The sequence below is a fragment of the Colossoma macropomum genome, unplaced genomic scaffold (assembly GCF_904425465.1).
Source record: "Colossoma macropomum unplaced genomic scaffold, Colossoma_macropomum, whole genome shotgun sequence".
Classification (NCBI taxonomy): Eukaryota; Metazoa; Chordata; class Actinopteri; order Characiformes; family Serrasalmidae; genus Colossoma; species Colossoma macropomum.
Window position 1 is genome coordinate 3,289,729 of NW_023494809.1, and position 21,079 is coordinate 3,310,807.

Consider the following 21,079-nt stretch of genomic DNA (forward strand, 5'->3'; position numbering starts at 1 on the left):
TAACTGTGCAGTGTGATTTTCGTGGGCAGTGAAGCTCCAACAGCTCAGAGCGTTCGATGTTGGTTCCACAACACTGGATGATCTCCGAAATCACACTGAAAGAGCTGTGAGTGCAGCGACACCCGACGTGCTCAATCCAGTATGGGATGAATTTGACTATAGCGTGATGTTGTCTGTACAGCTGGAGGAGGTTCATATTGAGCTCTTGTAAAATGACATAATAAGCTTTATGCTCATTTAAACCGTTTACAGTTCACTGCAATGATCTGTAATGATTTACAAGTGAAATAAATCACTTTGAAATCGGATTAATCTTTCTGTATTATGCTGTATTAAAAGAAAGACAGCTTAAGGTACTTTTATAAAGGGCTTTTAACAAAAAATGCAGATAGATAAATTGAGTGTGTAAACAGCCATACTCTCACAATCATGAAATCGCTTATTTTATGTAAAAATAAAATTAACAATCATTTCAGGAACATAAATAAGGGATTTTCGGTCTGCTGCTACATTCATTTTAACTGTTAAATGGATTGAAATACTTGATGAAATTATATTGTATCAGTGAAAATAGTGTATACAATAGTGCATTCAGACTATTCCTGCCATCCCATCTCCACCTTATATCTAAGGGACTTTATATGTGAAATGTGGTGTTTGATACTCTTGCCTTCTCTTTTGGACTGTCAAGATTATTTTGTCATAAAACGGTTGAGAAAAGTATTTGTAAATGTAATTTTGCTGTGCAGACTCTGTGAATAATATTCAAAAGACTAGCAACCAAGCAACCCCTAAAAGCTCCATGAGCGTAGAGCTATGATTGGAACAGTTGTGACCCCCCTCCCTACTTCTGTGATTACATACAATGAACCATAACACTGCACTTAGTACTAGACTCGGTTTGCTATCCAGTATAAATTGCCAAATAAACCAAATTGCTCATATTTACAGCGTCATTTTCCAGGATGTTTTTTTCTTTTGTTGTCTTCCAAGAGATGATTGAATGTTAATCATTTATGGGAACACGCAAAACAGAAACCGTGCTATGTAGTTTTCCCTCCACAAGATGGCACTCTTAGACTGGTTACACTTTGGTGGTCCCTACACCTTTTACAGAAGCTGCGGTAAATCAAATGTGTGTGTGTGTGTGTGTGTATATATATATATATATATATATATATAAATATCACCTACACTCACTGAGCACTTTATTAGGAACACCTCCTTGTTTCTACGCTCATTGTCCATTTTATCAGCTCCACTTACTATATAGGTGCACTTTGTAGTTCTACAGTTACAGACTGTAGTCCATCTGTTTCTCTGCATACTTTATTAGCCCCCTTTTACCCTGTTCTTCAGTGGTCAGGACCCCCATGGACCCTCACAGAGCAGGTACTATTTGGGTGGTGGATCATTCTCAGCACTGCAGTGACACTGATGTGGTGGTGGTGGCGTGTTGGTTTGTTGCACTGGTATGAGTGGATCAGACACAGCAGTGTACTTTTTAAAGTGCTAGGTGAGTGTGTGTGTGTATATATATGTATTTGTATATGTATATATTGAAAATATTGAAATATATTGAAAATGTCTGTTGTCCTTTACTGCTGGTGGACTGGTGACCTGTCTGGGGTGTATCCTGCCTTCTGCCCAATGACTGCTGGGCTAGGCTCCAGCTTTCCCGTGACCCAGAAGGACGAGCGGCTTAGAAAATGTGTGTGTGTGTGTGTGTGTGTGTGTGTGTCTCTGTTGTCCTTTACATTGTGTGTAAATTTCATGATGAAAGGTCCAAAAGAAACAGCCCAAAATGACTTGGAAAAAAGTCTGGTTCCATTGACTTACAGTAAAAGTAAATTAAGTTTTTTCCTTCTCATGTAAAGTTACCATTTTGGATACGAGGTTTTGTTCGGACAGCAGCAACATATTAAATACACACACACACACACACAATTTAAGATTACCATGCGGTTTAGATATACTGACAGTTCCTTTCTTTGTCGCTATAGTAATAAAACATTGAGAAACTTATGAACAAAAACACTCAAATTTGTTCTAATTATCATAAAATATTTATCTAACATGCAGAGCAGATGATATTGTCAAATGGTTTTTGATAGGACAGCGACATTATAACAACAGACTGTAAGTGTTATTAATGCACAGTTAAAAGCCTGATGGTGAAGAAATTAGTTTAGTCAAACAGCTTAAAGTAGGTCAGGTTATGCCTGGTCACCCCCTTCTGACTGGATCACCATTGCTTAGTCTCTCTAGTGGCTCCTAACACCTCAAAGGTCAGACTGAAACTGTCCCAGATGCTCCACGGCAAGCAGGCATGCTTCTGATACCTCTCCAGGTCCCGCCACACCCATGAGGCTCTGGGTATCTCAGCTGTAGGCGTGATCTGCCAGGGGAAATATGGCCAGAGCGTGGTAGAAGGGAATGCCTGCATCTCGTCAAAAGTGAGCCGGGGTGCTGCTCTGATCTGACACTGTGGCTGGGAGGCCAACAATCTCTGCAACTGATGGGTGGACGACCTGGACACGGAAGTCCAGAGGTCCTTCAGTCCCAGAGCACTAGGACTAGACTCTTCCTTCAGGGAGCAGAGCCTGCAGGTTTCCCGTCTACACGTCTTCATCTTCCACCTTCTTCCGTCTTCCATCCTCCAAAAAAGTAAACCACCAGGGGGCAGCAGCAGCACTTATCCTGCACATGCTAAAGGTTGCTGTTTTTTGAAAGCAAAGAAGGCAGGAGTCTGTTGTCATGGTTACCTGCCATAACAGCTTCTATGACACTGGCTCTCTAATGGCCTTCTTAAACACGCGGCCACAGCTCACCTGGAAAAGTGCTTTTCCATTTACAAGCACTTGTGAGCACCGTTTGGATTTCAAGCACCTGCAAGACATTCAATTACTTCAAGCTTTCAACACATCAAAAAAACCTCAGAATAACAGTTTTTTTGTCCCAGATTACAATAATTTATTCATATTATTTATTATTTTTTTTTACATCACTGTTACATTGTATTCCAGTGAATCGGCTGGAGCATTTGTTTGCGCTGGATTTTGTCCGTGACTCCACAAAGGACACAACTCGCCACAAGAGTGGAAAAGGACAAATGCGTGTCTTTTTCTCCTCCTCTCAGTCTGTTAACAGTGAGTCTACACACCAACAAAAGACACAGCACTGGGACAGGACGGGAGGGGGGGGGGACCTAAACCCCGCCGGACTCACTGACATTCAGTTCAGCGCTCTGCTTTAGCTACACCTGGCTTATTCTTCCCAACAGCGTAGCAGCTAGCTCTTCAGGAACAGCTAACATCTGCCATTACCTAAACAGACCAAAAAATTTAAATCAAAAAGAAAAAAAAAAAAGAAACCCTGTACAGCTACTGCTAATAAAGCCGAAATAATCTGGCTTTAAACTAGATTAAAGTGCTAGAAGCAAAAACCCACCTCTATATATATATATATATATATATATATATATATATATATATATATATATATATATATATATATATATATGTGTGTGTAGGAACAAATCTACTATTTTAACATTAATTTACAGGGTAATATACTGTACATTATATTGGTATAACAGCTGAGATATCAGCACAAAAAAGATCACTGTCACACTTAACAGCAATATATATAATTATATATATATAATTTGATATATAATTATATACATAAATATATATATTTATATATATATATATATAATTGTCATTATATTTATGAAAAACAATTAAACCACATCTCCGGCTTTTCAAATGATACCCAGAAAAGCAATTGCTCTGTCGAGACGTAGAAGCTTTAAAAGTTCTGTTTCGAAAGAGCGACGGGAAGAAGAAGACAAAAGACCCCGTCTGGATTATTGAGGTTACAAGGACAGTAATTTGCATATTCCACAAAATCTATTGCGACACATTACTGTCTACGAACAGTACACACAACCCTCCGCGCGCGGAGGAAGCCGAACTCACACATACACCCACTTAACAGAACGTTACAGCAATGGGGTTTATTCTTCTCTCGGATTAAGGGCTATGTGCGTCGACGGTGGTGATCTATGACGGTGAACGACAGAAAGACTACGAATTCACGACACTTAAATAATTTCGCTTTAGTAGAAACTGCAGATGTACACCTTTTCTGCTCTTCCGTATGGACGTCGCCGCTAATCCTGGCGATTGATGCCGTCGGCTCCCAAACGTCCGTTATTGTCTCCGAGGTCACGGGAATGTGTTTGCGGTCGCTTCTATTTCTTCTCGTCCATCTCCAGTGAAACTGGTGTCGCGTTAGTAACACACTTCTGACTAACCGAAAGGTGGTCTGGCGCGCCCTCTGGCTCGGGTTACCTGGACTGTGGCAGTTTTTTGTAGCCATCCCAAACCTACGCCACCGTAATCTCCATTTAAGATGTTAAAAGAGTGCTTCGATGGTCCGTCATAATCCGAATCGGAACGCTTGCCGAAGACTTCCTCTACTCACTAGAGCACACCTTCAACTACTTCCTCGTCACAGCTTGGAACGAAGCACACACGGTAACACCACGAATAGAAGAAAAAAAAAGCTTTGTATTAAATGCAGGAGTAACATACGACAAGCATAGTGAGATTATGCTTCTTCAGTGGGCTTCCTGGGAGCCAGAGTGATGCACGTTAAGGTTTGGGACACGGCCGGGCACAGGGATGTCTGGTTGACGTTCTTTTCCCGACTGGAGCTGTCTGTCTGTCTCTATTGTTCCTCTTTCTCGAGAAGCAGCCTACTCGAATGACCAGATTTCGATGTCCTGCACAAAGAAATCCTCCTTCATGGACAGCATTGGGTTTCCAAAGGTTTTGCACGAGTGACTCCTGCCGTGGTAGAGATCTCCATCCAGCCACAAACCAAACTCACCGCTGCAAGAGAAGGAGGCAATTATATATTATCTGAAAGCTTCTTTTTTCCCTCTGATGATACAACCCCCATTTCCAAAAAAGTGGGGACGCTGTGCAGAATGTAAATGAAAATAGAATGCAATGATATGCAAATCATGTAAACCGTATTTTTAAAGGAAAATACTACAAACATATCAAACGTTGAAACTGAGAAACGTTATTCTTGAATTCTCACACTTTTTGCTCGTGCAGTCTTTCACAGAGTGGCGAACTCCTCCTCATCTTTACTTCTGAAAGACTCAGCATCTCTGAGATGCTCTTTTATACCCAATCATGTTACTGACCTGCTGCCAATCAACCACCAGGTGTTTTTTTTTTTAGCATTACACAACTTTACCAGCCTTTTGTTGCCCCTGTCCCAACTTTTTTGGAGCACGTTGTTGGCATCAAAGTCATTCAAAATGGGCAAATATTAAAAAAAAATAAATAAAATTTCTCAGTTTCAACATTTGATATGTTGTCTTTGTACTCAATAAAATATAGGGCTTAAATGATTTGCAAATCATTGCACTTTGTTTTTATTTACATTTTGCACAGCATCCCAACTTTTTTTGGAAATGGGGTTGTAGATGCTACTATAATACAGTATCATTATTCTAGGATGCCATGATAGCTTTACATATTTTCTGCTGGAAAGGCCTTTGAAACTCATTTGGACAGAGAGACTACATTTCCATTAGGTGCTATATGCTAAGTCAGGAGTCTAAAGCTCTTTGGGGAGCTGTTGTGTTTTACTACCATTACTGCCTGGTAACCATTAATAAGCCACCATGGAAAACCTCTGCTTTACAACCTCAGTCCAGAACAAATCTTTATTTCCCCTTTTACAGGTCAGAAAGTGGGTAAATAGCAAAGCAGCATTTCTGTCCTGATAACAATTACTTTGTGCAAATAATGGAGCAATGCCAGTATTTTTCTACTGGGGCAATAAAACATTTCACACAAAAAAACCTTCACTTATAGGACTTCACATCTGCACAGACTTTAAGACGTGCTAAGTAAACCTCCCACGTGAAGGTATTAAAAGTAACATACTGCCTGCATTTAGTTGGAAGCAGTAAAAATAGTGCAGTGTGTATTTTCAATTTTTGTAACATTTTTAGTGCACAATTTCTATTATTTGCTGAGTTTATCATGTTAAAAAAATGCTTCTGCACAGGACGTTTCGTTTAATTTTTTGCCCAATATGTTCAATTCAACCAATAAAGAGTAACTGTGCATTCAAAATGTGCAGAAATGTGTTCTTCGTATCGGATGGGTCATTTTATTTTCACTCAGAAAATCAAGAAAACATGTCATTTGATCTATATAGGTGCACTTTGTAGTTCTGTTAAGTGCTTGTATTCTTCAGTGGTCAGGACCCTGCATGACCACCACAGAGCAGGTATTATTTGGATGGTTGCATTTTCAGCCCTGCAGTAACACTGATGTGGTGGTGGTGTATTAGTGTGTGTTGCACTGTTACAAGTGGATCAGACACAGCAGACACTACCACCACGTGTCACTGTAGTGCTGTGAATGATCCACCACCCAAATAGTACCTGCTCTGTGGTGGTCCTGTGGGGGTCCTGACCAATATGAAACAGGGTAAAATGGGGCTAACAAAGTGCAGAGAAACAAATGGACTACAGTCTGTAACTGTAGAACTACAAAGTGCTCCTATATGGTAATATATACATAACGACTCACCTTCCTCCACCAAATGCTAGAGAGTCCATGTCTCCTTTGATGAAGAACATGTTATCACCTGTCCATTTGTACACCTAAAAGAGAGCAAGAAATACTTCATTTTTTGAGCCCTGCAATCCAGTAACATGGTATGTAATCCATTATATGGATATCGCTGTGTTCTAACCGCTACTTAAAGAGCACAAATAAACTACAAAAAACGACATTCATATTAGAGCAGTTTAGTTTCCACAGCATTAATGTAATTTAATGAGCAACAGATGTAAACCTGTTTCAGACAACACACCTCAAACTCTGGATAGAAGCTGAAGAGGAAGGTTTCTCCTGTACCGTAAAATCCATCACTGACTTTAAAGGGCTCGGACGCTAAAGCCCCAAACACCTAGAAACACAGTGATAAAGTCAGAGAGCACAAGTAAAAGAGAGAGCCATGTTAAATGGAGTAATGGATTTATGTCAGAATCCCTGAATTATTATCTTGTGCATTTCTGTGCTTTTCCTCCGGGACCGGTATAATTGGCAAAATGGACCAAAACAATGGTTGGACACCATGCAGACAGATTAATCTGGGATGTCTGTGTTGCATGATTAATTAAGGCTAGAAACAGCTAGACTGAGTAGACTTGGAAAGTGCTTCTACACAAATTTTTGCACCATATGCTGACAGAACAATTCACCAAAGAATGTTTTAAAAAAACGGTCATGTTGCTGGTAATGAAATAACAATAGGAGGGATCTGCTAGTCAGAAGCTAATGAGCTTAGGCTAAACGGTCCCTCAGCAGAGGAGTAAAACTGATGAATACCTCATGATGTCCTGATCTGATCTGATCTGATCTGATCGTCGATTTTGGAAAGTTTGATTATAAAAGCCTGTTGATTTGTTTTTTATTGTCTGTATTTCACTACAGTGTATGTATTTCCTGTAGTCACGTTTGTGTTGTGTGTTTATCAGCTGAATCACCAAAGTAAGTGAATCAAATCAAACTTGGTAATATTTTTAGGATACACTCCATCTCCTGAAAAATCACATTTGAGTCTAATTCATTGTGAGCTCAGAGATCCCTCAAGCCTTCGCCCCCTTCTTTTTATGCTATACTATGTACTTTTTGGGGATTTTGGAGACCTCTCTGGTGGAAACGTGTAACATGCAGGGAAAACACTTTGGCTACGTTTACACAGCAGGTAAAAGTGGCCCAAATCCGATCTTTTTCTTCATATGTGACCCAGATGTGTGTCTGTGTGTCAGTGTGAACAGATAAACACACTGAATCTGACATTTTCAATTCCGATTTGAGACGCTTTCATATGTGGTACTGATATCCGATCTGCAACAATGTGACTCCATCTGAACAGCCAGATCAGAATTCGTGCCTTTTACTTCAATCCAACTCGACATTCATCATAATTTCGCACTGTTGAGACTCATAAACATTTGGGGTGATATTTCTGTACAAAAATTAGAAGAGACTCATTAAAAACCTTCCATGTTTGAAGAGATTTTGAATGAAATGGCCGAACGCGGCCGTAGGAGAACGAGGCTGCAGCTTCAAAGAAACGTTAAAAATCTGAAAGTAAAGTTTAAAGAATCCGAGGACGCAAACCAAAGAAGTGACCGCGCCCTTTTTACAGCGAGCTCAAACACATTCTGGGTGATGAGCCCAGCTGTCAGTCAGTGAAGCTTCATGATGGCTCCTGTGATGCTGGCGAAGATGAAGCTGATCCTCCGGGAGAGACTGGCGTTCATTCATAGTCATGATTGTTTACCTCTGGATGAGCCGCGTGAAGCTCTGTTCTTTTGCGCATGTGGGTCGGTTTAGGAGCTGATCTGTTCAGACTGATGTCGCATACAGATCACATTTTAAAAGATGAAGTGAACAGCCAAACAAAACAATCGGATTTAGTGAGAAAATCAGATTTCGGCCACTTTTACCTGCTGTGTGAACGGAGCCTTTGAGAGGATGAATATGAAGATTGCTAGAGTGTTAAAAAAAGGACTGGAAAAGACGACACGGTCAAAACTTGGTAAAGGACGTGTCTTCCGAGGATGTAAGTGAATGATCTACTACTGTCATCGTATCTTCATCAGCATAAGGTTGGCTCTGCATTCAAGACCTAACATTCGAGCCGGACCCTCTTTTTCAGTCTGTATATGCAACATTAATACATGAAGTCGTGTGACATGGTCTGAAAAAATCCCACATAATCCGACCTCATGCCTCTGGTTTTTAAATGACTATTTCAGGCTTTACTGGGTGACTCAAAGCAGCTCTCATGTATTTTAACGTTTTTCCCCCCATGGCTCAGTTATGCTATTTCTTTCATAGTCTTACATAGTGCAGCTTTAAGCATTCTTTAAAAAGAAGTCAGATGAAAAGCCAAAAGCCTTACCTGTCCATCGCTGTCCTTAATGACCATTAGCACAGGAGAGTCCTGCCCCTGCATGATCCTGTACAGGGTTTTGATACTCATGCCATGCTTGGATGTACTGAAGGCAAGAGTCCAGGGATAGCCGATAGTTCTGGGTGGGAGATGCTTCGCCAGCTGAGGGGGAGACAAAACAAAACACCATATCATTGACTGAGAAGAAACGAAATTAAAGGGAAAATGACTTAAAGGATTGAAGAAGAGTGCAAAGCAAAGGCAGAAGAGCAGGGCAAGGAGAAAGAAAACTAAATGCGTAAACACAGCAGAAGGGGGTGAAAAGGAGAAGAACAGCAAAGAAAACATGGCAGCATCAAAGGAAGAAGAGGAAAGTGGTACATCATGGCAGTGAAATTGAATGCTGAAAGGCCAGAGCCATCAGTGCCCAATTACAGTAGCACTGACCTTTTAACACCAGTAGACAGAAAGGCTAACTGAACACTATACACCCCCACATAAACAAACACACACACACACACACACACACACACACACACACACACACACACACACTGAGCAGACGTACCACGTCAAACTGCATGTAACCGTGGCGCACACACGTTTGGCAGGGCTTTTTCTGTCCTGTGGCCAGTCTAGGCTTCCACCGAGCTTTGAGTGCATTAGATTACTCAGCGTAATGACCTGGGCTGATTTGATTTGTGAGCCGAACGGGCCTTGGGGTGCATAAAGCACTGGATGAGAGGCCACCTTAGTTGATCTATTCAGAAAGTGCTGATGCTATTGAAAGCCCGATACCCGCAGGGCAGCGCTGAGTGTGGTTCAACAAAACTCGCCCGTCTTTACAATGTCACTCGAGTTTCAACACAAACAGAACTAAAATGTCAAAGTCATGGTGGATAAAAGAGGCTCAGCCTGCTTGAGATGGCGAGTTTTACTCAGAGGCGTCTGAAACCCAGCAGCATTCATTAAGAGAGAAATAAACCTCACAAGTGTGATTTGAAAGCTCTAATGAGGAAACAGAGCGGCTGCAAAATACGGATACAGCAATAAACAGAGTCGAACAATGACAACAAAACAACTTCTACCCTACTGTTTTAGTAAACTCAGAGCCAGGGGCAACTACTTGTTTTCAAGTGTCACCTTGACCCCTGGAACTGAGCTACAAGGGGTAGTGGTTAAAATCTTTCCCTATGAAATGGGCCCCTCAAATAAAGAGCATTACTTCATTAACAGCTACTAGCGCTGCTCTGTAGGAGACCCTGCCAGTCTGCAGTGACAGCAGAGGAGGGGAAAGTTCAGCTTCTCACTGCTGGGCTTTAGTTACATTTAGGGAATCATATGCCTTCAAAGAGGGGTCAATTATTTATTATCACCCACCCTTAATTCTTCAGTGATATGAAGCTGAAGTCAGATATTCACCAGCTTCTTGTTCGAATTTTCCAGTTCCACCTTAAATGGTGCAGCAGTTACATTCTGGCGCTTCAGGTGTCAGAACGGCTGGACTATTTAAGGTGGAACGGGAAAGTTAGCTAACTAGCTACCGAGACATTAGGATGCTATTAGCGATGTTTCATGCTTGTTATGAAGAAAGGATCATAATACCTTGAAACGACATAAATGTATTATTAAGATAAAACAATGTTTATCGTAATTTTTAACTGAGAAAATTCTCACATTTGTGGGTTTCTTTGGTCATTTGTGCAGCCACACTGCTACATTTGATAAACATAGGCTACACTGTTAGTGTGTACCATCCAAGATCAATGATTGGAGGATGCTTGAGGAAGCACCTTACTGGAAGAGGAGGAGGAGGAGGTGATCGATAAGCCACTCGTCTCCCTGGAGAGAAATAATCGCACTAGCAACAAACACTAACAACGATGGAATCAATGCCAGCTTACCTTCTCGATCTGTTCGGCCTCCAGCAGGTCGCTGGGTTCGGTCATGTTGGGCTTGAAGGTTTCTGGTTCCAGGCTGGCTGTGATGGACGTGCCATGTTTGGAGTTCACCTCCTCTTTAGTGGTGATCTAGAGGCAGAGAAGACTGTAAGTAAAGAGGCTTTGGCCAGGTAACGGCTAAACGGTACAAACACTATTCTAACATTTCGATCTAAAACGCAGGCTATAGCTATCTTTGGGTTTGGTCAGAGGTGGAAATATCTTGTTTGTACTTCAACCAGAGGAAGCTATTTGTTTATTCAAAGGCTGACTAAAGACCAAACAAATGCACATTTAACATGGAAAATAATGCAATGCAATAATGCAAATGCAAACAGAATATAGATGTTACATCTATTCAAACCACTACTTATCGAGTAACCAGGTAATCTGGGACAGCAAGAACAGAATGCATGGGACCATTCTGTTTCAGAGAATACTGGAAAAGACAGAGCACGGTGCCTCTAGCGGCCTGGACACACTCAAATTACACACCCCTTGCTTGAATTACCTGCATTGTCTATGACAAACAATTGAGCAAACACTCTATGGAGCCCAACTTCCATCCATTTCAAACCGCACACCCTGCCTGCCATCCTTCAGTGCATAGCAGTCAAGAGGCTGGCACAAGGAATACAATACCACCTTTCTAGTGCGGTTGCTAAGGTAACGTTTGTAACAAAGGTTTCACAATACTGTGGGTTCTGTAGGATGTGGGCTACTTAGCAAATACACTCAAACCCCCATCATGAAAATGCTGAGTTAGGGTCCCCATGTCAAAGTATAACTTCCCGTTTCCCCAGAATGTCAACTAAACCTTCCTTCGCAAACATTTCCATGTTTGCCCGCATACAGTTGTGTCGAGCACAACCATATAGCACTACTGGTCACCCTCCACACCCTGGTAGAGGCTAAAAGGTGTAGGTGGCCCAATCTAACCAATGCTAAAGCACACTGACCCAAAGTTTTCCAACAAAAACCAAACCGACCCAAACACTGGGCTGGTGTGCCACAACTGTATGTGACTGTTGAGAGTCTCAAGAAGAGACGTCTTCAAATCCAGACGTTAAATTCAGTTTCTGGCCCTGGATTTTGTAAAGTCTTAGACTTAGCACTAGGTGGCTAATCAGCTGCATGAACAGTTCAGTTAACTTTTAGTGATACAAAATCCAGGCAGGAAACTGGACTCAAGGTCCGGATTTGAAGACCTCTCCTCTCACACTTGGCTTGTCAGTCCTTATTCTGAAAGCATGAGTGCCAAATAGGGTTCTTTGGAGCAATGGCAAAGAAGAACCACTGTTTTTTTCCCCCCAAGGAACTTTCCTATTGAGTCATCCTAAGATCCATTCAGTATTTAGGAGAGTTCTTTAGGGAACCAAAAGAGGAAGAACCTTCTATTGCTCCTTGTTGGGGCCTTTTACTTTTTATGTGTTATTGTGACAACGTACACTGTGTTGACCAACAATGGGCCTCATTCACCAATATCTTGTTTTTTAAAAGTCAGTTTAGTTTTTAAGTCAGATTCATGACGTTCATAAGCCACAGAACTGTTCGCCCCTTTGGGCTCGACTGTGTAGATTCTGTTCTTACCTAAGAACAAATCTCAAATAAAAAAAACATTAGTGAATGTCAGAATTTTCGTTAAAAACTGCATAAGTGGGTTTCAAGAAGAAATTACTTCTTAAGAATGGCTGCTGAACGAAGCCCAGTGTTTTCGAAGTTTTCAAAAATATTTAACCTCAACAGGTTTGACCATCAGGGGGTGTTTTTTTATTTCAAACAAGAACATGATAATCTATCGTGATATTTAATCAGCAATTTTAAAAAATGAACCTCGCCCAAACAAACTAGCGATCATTAAGTTCTATATAGCCAACAGCCAACAACAGCACATTGCGGTCAGTGTGCTTTGGGCATTGAGAAGCTTTCTAAGGGTTCTATTGTCCCCTGAGGGTCATGCTTTGGGCCAGGCACCTGGAGCCGTTTGCACAGGGCACGAAGATCCTCACTGTTTAGCGCATCGATCCGGCGGTGGTACTCGGTCATTGAGACTACCTGGTACAGAGACAGGGGGGGAAGAAGCCACAGCTGAACTTGGAGAGAGAGCATGAGCAGAGCAGTGAGCATGGAGCCTGGCAGCGGGGGAGGGATGTGTGGTTTGGGACACTGCACCCTTCATTACATTCACTTTCCAAAAACCAAGTCTTTTTCTTTGGTGGAAAAAAATGATGAGCGTGAGATGCACTTGCTGAATTCTTGCCGTCAGTTCAACCTCACCAAAAAATGCCAGAGGCGAGTGTTTTGCATGGTTGTGTGAGCTGTTTTTCATTACAGTGTCTGCCACAGACAGAAAGCATGCCCCATCTTAATGATCAACACAGAAGATTGCCAGGCCTTCGCAAAGCTGCATTCTGCTCGACTTAATTGTTTTATTAGTTGCATTAGTTGCCAAGGTACCTCGATGTGGCTGACAGTTCCTGAAGCTAAAATTAGCTCAGCGAAACGTACAGGGACTGATGTCACGTCATGGCTCTCCAAAACTGGCTGAACATGCAAAGCGAAAGACGTTACAGCTCGGTGGTAAAAAGGCATTGTTTTGATTTCAACGCATGCACAGCATGTCAGCTATGCTACAGGAAAAAAAAAAAACCCAGAAAGCTGCCGAACCAGGTTGGTGCCGAACCAGTAACTCTGAAGCCACTGCTTCAGAACGTAGAAGCGACTCCGAATGTGCTTCTTGAAATGTTCACTGATTGCAAAGCGAAAAACCAACAGATACGAACCAAGTCAATCATTCTGAGTTCAAGATGTTCCCTGTCAACTCTCTACCTTTACTTCACGACAGCAACAGCGAGGCAGACTTAGATCAGCCTTTACGGACGCACTGATGTGGAACGTCTGTGACAATCTGCCATCTTAAATCACCGTACCTACAATCAACTGCTGTCTTTGGATGGATCTGAATGGAGAAACGTTCTTTGCACCATCTTCCTACTGACGTGATTGGTACAGCTCTTGAGTAATGATTGTGAAATAACTCTCTGTTAAATATCTTCTGGTTGTATGACAAGTGATGTCAAGTCCCAGACACTAAAAGAGTCAGTTGCGGCACATTTCAATGCTCGGCTGTTAAAGAAAAGTGAGCGACATCACCACCAATTTCAAACTGGAATTTTAATCTCTGCCAGGACCGTATATAACCGTTAGCATTTAGCTCCTCAGTGTTTCCCACAGGTCTGAAACCTGGGTGGAGCATCATTGGGGGTAGGGGTTATCTCAATATATGGATATCCGAACTCATCATAGCATGTTTACTTAATCAGGTGTTCGAATAAGGCATCGAATAACTCTATAGTTTTATTTTGTTTTTAAATGTTAAGAAAAAAAGGTTCAGGTTAAGGAAATGACCACAAGGAAAAGCTACATTCACACAGCAGGTGAAAGTGGCCCAATTATGATTTTCTCACCAAATCAGATTTTTTTGTTTGGCTGTTCACTTTATCTTTAAAATGTGATCTGTATGTGACATCAGTCTGAACAGATCAGCTCCTAAACCGACCCACGTGCACAAAAGATCAGTACTTCATGTTGATCCAGAGGTAAACAATCATGACTATGAACGAACGCCAGTCGCTCCCGGAGGTTCGGCTTCACCTTCGCAAGCATCACAGGAGCCATCATGAAGCTTCACTGACTTGACAGCTGGGCTCATCACCCAGAGTGTGTTCGATCTCACTGTAAAAAGGGCGCGGTCACTTCTTTGGTTCGCGTCCTCGGATTCTTTAAACTTTGCTTTCAACTGTTCTTTGACGCTGCAGCCTCGTTCTCCTACGGCTGCGTTCGGCCATTTCATTCAGAATCTCTTCGAGTGCAAGCAGTTACAATAAGTGCCTCTTTATTTTAGTACAGAAACATCAGCCTTAATGCTTAAGAGTCTCAACAGCGCAAAATTATGACGAATGTGGAGTTGGATTGAAGTAAAAAGTCGCATGAATTTCAATCTGGCTGTTCAGACTGAGTCACATTACTGTAGTAGTACTGTCAGATTTCAGTACCACATATAAAAGCGTCTCAAATCGGAATTGAAAATGTCCGATTCAGACACACAGACACACATCTGTGTCACATATGAAGAAAAAGATCAGATTTGGGTCACTTTTACCTGCAGTGTGAACAAAGCTACGCATCGTTTCACTGGGTGCCCCTTTTTATTCATGAATATATTTTTAAAAAATATTATTATTGTTAAAATCAGAACATACTTGGGTGGCTGTAAAATAGCTGGGGTGGGATAAACTAGGCTTCTATTATAAATGTGTTTTGAGTCAATGGGTTTTTTGTCCCTTTGCAAGCAGACTGACGAGAAGATATGACTGTCTGTCTTTAGCAGCATTTCCAGGCAATCTCTGCAACACAGACACAGAAGATAGAGATCGGGTTGGAGTGCTTTTTTACGTCAGTACATATGGATGGCAACCTACCTGCCTGAATCAGATCTGAAGACCTTGCTTTTTAAAATATATAATTTTTGCATTTAACCAAGTTACTGGCTTATGATCACCTGCTGCAAGGTGGCTGGACTAACAAGGTTTACAGCATGATTAATGCAGGAAACTTCAGAGGCCAACCAGGCTACAGGGCCCTTTGAAGCTGCTGTACTTGAACTTGTAGCTAATGAACGAGTTTTACTTCGTGCGGAAAAGATGACAGTTTTAAAATCAAACCTGTCGTGTTTTATCTTTCAGACTCTAATGACGCTAACTGGCTAACTGTCTCTCTTGTTCAGCACAGTAGAGGTTTTTGGGTGAAAGATCAGATCAATGCCTCACCTCATTTAAATAAACAAAACTATGCAGGTTCTAAGCATGTTTTGATAGACATAATACCCAAGAAAGTCACACACAGAGGCAGATATTCCACACGTTAACAAAACTAGAACTGCAAAGATCGACTACATGAGTTTAGGGACGTTTAACAGACAATAATACAGACATTGACATAGTTTACTACTAAACGGCTCATCACATCTCAGAAAGATGTTCCTGAGAGCTTAATATGGTTATAATATTAGTGTCGGTACCAAGCATTACACCGTAACGCAGGTTTCTATTGTGACTATTCTGACCAAATACAGATTACAACATTCATTTGATGGACATCAAATCTCTATATCTAACCACACAGAGGTAAACCTATGAACATCATATCACAGAGTATTGAACTGGTAGCCAAGTGGTGGTTTCCAATTACGTTGTGCCATGTTCTAATTTCCCCTTCATAATAAAATATGATATTATGCAATATTCTAGGTCAGCACCAGTCTTGGGACGTGTAAAATGAATCCCTATTTGTATTGTAAGCCACTATTACATATGTCAGCTATTTTTCTCTTAGTGTCCAAATCGGAAAACGAGTTACAGAGTGATTTTGAGGGCACTAAACTTTCCAACACTGCGCTCATATTTTTACTGAGTATTTTTAAGTATATTGCGAGTAATTTGTCACTAAGCAACTGACAGAGAAAGATTAGGTTAGCGTCAACAGTGGCGGCAGAGCTGTAGAAAGCTAAACTTATCAAGGCTCTTTTGACTCTGGTGGAAAACAGCTACTCTGAACAGTTAAAAACAAAGACCCTAATGCATTCACTAATTTTGCTCTTACAAACAAGAAGCCAACTTCAGCTTTGCACAAGTAAGTAATACGGGTTTAAAAGCACATGAATTCCGATCTGAGTGTCACATTAAGGTCGCATGGCCACGAATCGGATACGTATCTGATCTAAGACCACATATGAAAGTGACTCAGGTCGGATTTGAAAAGATGAGATTCGCGTGTCCACACAGTCCCTGAAAACATCAGACCTGAGTCACATTAGGGCAAAAAATCAGATTTGTGCCACTTTAGCTTGGTAATGTGAACGCAGTCATAATGCATGTTGATAAGAAAGTGTCCGAATTCACTGATTCATACATTTTTAGGGCTATTTAGTAAACTACATAGCTTAACCCTATATAACACAATACTAATGAGGGAGTCCATTCCAGCCAATACCTTGTATAATTAACCTCAAAGCTTTCAAGCCCTAATAACAACATATCCTAATAACTCAACTGAACAATTCTGAAACAAACCCAGCCCTACACAGCGAAGTCAAAATGTAGGCCACATTCGTTCAGGACATATATAGAAAAAGGCAAGACAATGAAGCCTGCAATCAGGACAGATGGCTCCACTGGAAAGATGATCTGATCAGAAACACACATATCACGGCACGTAGTTGAAAGGTGTCAAGAATCTCTAGAATAATGCTGACTTGTACAGCAGGTAGAGGCAGTGAGTAGAGGTAGTGGGTAGAGGAAGTGGTTTTGTAAGCAGTCCTGAGAATCGACTATGCTACATAATCCCACATTTCCCATGATTTACAAACTAGAAATTATTAAGCAGCGCAGGGCAGTGGGTCACCACCATGTACTCAGAGGGAAACCTCCCAATGACATTAAGAGCAAACGTTTAAGCTTAATTCTGTCTTTCTACTCTGAGACTGTAAATAAAACTTTTTGGCCAACAGGTTGCCACTTCGCAGTGTTCAATAATTCAGAAGAAACGGTCCAGCAGAGCAGCCATAAAAACACCCCAAGTCACAGAAAGACGGAAGACGCCGACTAAAACTGAGGGGATTTCATTTATGCCCTCCGTCAAAGGGAGTATTTCACAAAGCAGGACTTCTAAGTAGTCTTGGGCCATTAACTGATATTACTGAATATCATACCAGTTTAAATAAGTGCTGATATGTGCTAATTATTGTTCTTTCATGCTCTTTTTCATCCCTTCACCTTATTTATTGAACTATTCTCTTTGTACAGTCATTTTAATCTACGGTTGACTCAAAAAATTGCACTTAAATACAAGCTATACAAACACATCAATAAATTAACCACACACATATATACTTTGAACAGCACTTGAAAAGATATTAACCTACATTTTTAGTCTGGAATTAAAACAAAGAAAGGTACAAGACCTGTAATCCAGTAGAAAGAGTAAAATGGACAACAACAAAGGCACCAACGTGACACATTTCCAATATTTGAGTTTGCAAGCAAACAAAAAACAGAGGACCACTGGATGTTACCAGTATTACAAGTCATCTGTGCAGAATTATCATTATAAGTTATTAACAAATATTACAAGCTACCCAGTTGGTAAACGTACAGTAATTATATTACCATCAGGGAAAACGCAAGCTTTAGCTACAGAGTAAGTGTCGTACTTCCTAACTAAACCTGGATCACGATGATATTGTTTATTGCTGTAATTCTGCAGACAATCTAACTTTAGACCAACAATTATTACCATCCAAACTCAGTAAAGTGAGTCAAAAGTGAGTTCTGTACAGCAAAAACGTCCCAGACTTGTACTACTAAGTTACTGGACAGGCTCCACTTTGGACTTCACTGAGAAATCCTGCTTTGTGAAATTCTCTCTGATCTCATTACTCCTCAATTAGCTCTACATACAAACAGCCGGTATCAATCTAATAATCTACCATTAAGTAAGTGGGTTACTGGCTGTGTTTCATTGTGTAACAGCACACATCTTCAGCTGAGTTTCCCCATCGCACCTTACGGGGAAATTCCACTGATGCTTCAAAATTTCTGCCTAATTAAACTGTCAAGACGTGAACAGAGTCATTTAGAGTGGTTTGTTGTGAAATGTCCCATTCCAGAGAAGCTTACCGGGCCAGAATTATTCACAGTGGTGGTGATAGGAACCAGATATTCGAAGCAGTTAAGGCCTCTCAAAGCTACATTACTGAAATAGTTACAAATACTCTGATGCTGGAGAGGTTTTTACGATAGATTTGAGACGAAGGATTGAAGGTTTTGGCCTAAAACATACTTTTTAACCTTAAGGCCGAGTGGCATGCAGGGTGTTAGTGGCATGCAGGCTGTTCAGAGTCCAAAGGCAAAACTGTGGCCAATGAAAACTTCTTTTCCCTCAGATTTACCACAGTTTTAGTATCATACACTTTACATATGTGTACACACGTGTACGTACTCAGAAGACGTGTAGGTTTGACAGTCTGACCTGCAGCAGCTCTGGCACCATGGTGTTGAATGCCAGGTCCACAAACAGAGCTCTAAAGTGGTTCCAGGACTGTCGAGTTGTCGTTGCACAAAGCGCAGGGCCAAGTTGACGGTGTCATCGACAGACCTGTCAGCCCTGTATGCGAACAGAAGGGGACCCAGCAGAGGGTTTGTCATGGTCTCCAGGCATTCAAAGACCTTTATGACTACAGCGGTCAGGGCTACTGACCTGTAGTCGTTTTAGTCATTTAGTCCATTTATTTACTACTACTGTACCATCATCAACACTACATATGTGCACATACTCAGAATACACGTCTAAGTTCACTGATGGTTGTGGATTGTAAATAAAATGGTTATATTTGCGTTGGAGACATCACGATATCTGGTTCCTATCAGTGCCACTGTAAAGCAACCTTAAAAGAAGATTATTTTTCCCCCTACAATTAACCATTTCACATCAAACCACTCTGAATGACTTTGTTTACATCTCGAACACTGAAACATGCAGAAAATCTGAAAAATCGGTGGAATTCCCCTTCAACGCGTAGAAGCAGGCGGATAACTAGCAAATAAGCTCTGTTCACGTAAGATAATGTACAGCAGCTCTTTAAGGGCTTTACTCCAGCACCGACCACGAGGGGAACACATCACCCAGCGGTACGGAACTAGCTAGCTAACTCCTAAAGAACCAAAAGAAGAAGTAACCTGCACGGTTCCCCCCTCAGCTTCCAAACTTCAGCTCCAAAACAGCGCTTTCGGCTGCCGGTGCCCAGCTTCAGCTTCAGCTTAGCCTAGCCGAGTTCACCGCCTGCCTGTAGGGATCGTGCTGTGGTGAAAACCCTCTCGTCAACACACATGAAGCACAATGTAACTTTGCCGGTCAGCAGGACGAGAAAAACAGAGGAATAAACAAACTCCACGTGGTGGAGACGCCACAGCAGAGCCGGCGGAGCCACAAGCGACCTGGCAAAAACAAATCAACTTCTATTTCACTGCACACAAATCAGTTAGCAGTAGCGAAACCCTCGCCAACCGAGCCAGGCTGGGCGAAACACCGACTTCAACGTACGTAAGTATACTTAGGAGTCAGCTGTTTGACTTCTTTCACCCTCCTAGAGAACATGTCTTTTCGGGGCGAGGCAGCTTTGTGGAGTCACATTCTTCAGAACCGCCCGTTTCCTCCGGGTTTCGCTGAAGGTGTATCCATGAAAACACAGCGGCGCCAGAACTGTGAACGGAATGTTTCAACGTCTTCGCCCCGGGATGATTGGCGGCGCAGCGAGCCAATGGGGTTTAGCGGCCGGGGCACTGCCGCATTACGATTGGCTACTAGACCGCGAGTGCCCGTCTCTCACGCACGCTGACGACGGACACGTTTAAAGACACAACACGCCTTTAACAGAAAGAGCCTCTGAAATGTGATCCAAACTGTTTTTCTTTTAATTATTATTAATTAATTAATTAATTTATTTAACAGGATCGATGTCGGTGAACAGAAACGGAGTAAAAGGATCTTAATCAACTCTAATCATTGCGGCTCGCTGCTAAGTGAGCATGGTACCATAGCATTATCTTCACCAGGGCACATGTTTGAGTAGCTTTTAATGCCCTTATCAGTAACATGCACACCCAACGCAAGGCCACACTGTCTGGTTGGAATGCATTCACTATAATTAATACACATTAATATACACTGTGGCGTCGGTGGCGAAGAAGAACCAGAGGACAGCATTATTTCTGCTCAAGGAAATGCTCTTTAATTGAAAAATGCAGAACAGGCCACTGAAAAACAGTCAGAATAGCGGGGAAAATGTGTGGCAGACACATAAACCCACACTAACTTACCCACAGCCCAACACAATGAAACATAGCCAACACATAAACACCTCCTAGAGGGCCGGTGTCCAGCACAGTTTGGTGATTTACCTACTAAGGCACTCCTGATTGCATTTATCTGTTAATTGACAGGTTTAGTGGGTATGTTTAAGTAGGGAAACCTCCAATTTGTGCTGGACACTGGCCCGGAGTTGTGCACCCCTG

At 41.7% G+C, this 21,079-nt stretch overlaps 1 protein-coding gene across 1 annotated transcript in view; it reads right to left on the reverse strand.

Annotated features, from left to right (window-relative positions):
- Positions 1-2,948: 2,948 nt before the first annotated feature.
- The window catches only part of oxr1a (oxidation resistance 1a), a 305,279-nt gene continuing 287,148 nt past the window's right edge, over positions 2,949-21,079 (reverse strand). Inside the window, 6 exon segments of the mRNA XM_036558930.1 lie at positions 2,949-4,901; positions 6,630-6,703; positions 6,916-7,011; positions 9,019-9,171; positions 10,914-11,039; positions 12,924-13,004. Coding sequence (XP_036414823.1) covers positions 4,766-4,901; positions 6,630-6,703; positions 6,916-7,011; positions 9,019-9,171; positions 10,914-11,039; positions 12,924-13,004 — 666 coding nt within the window. The 3' untranslated portion in view covers positions 2,949-4,765.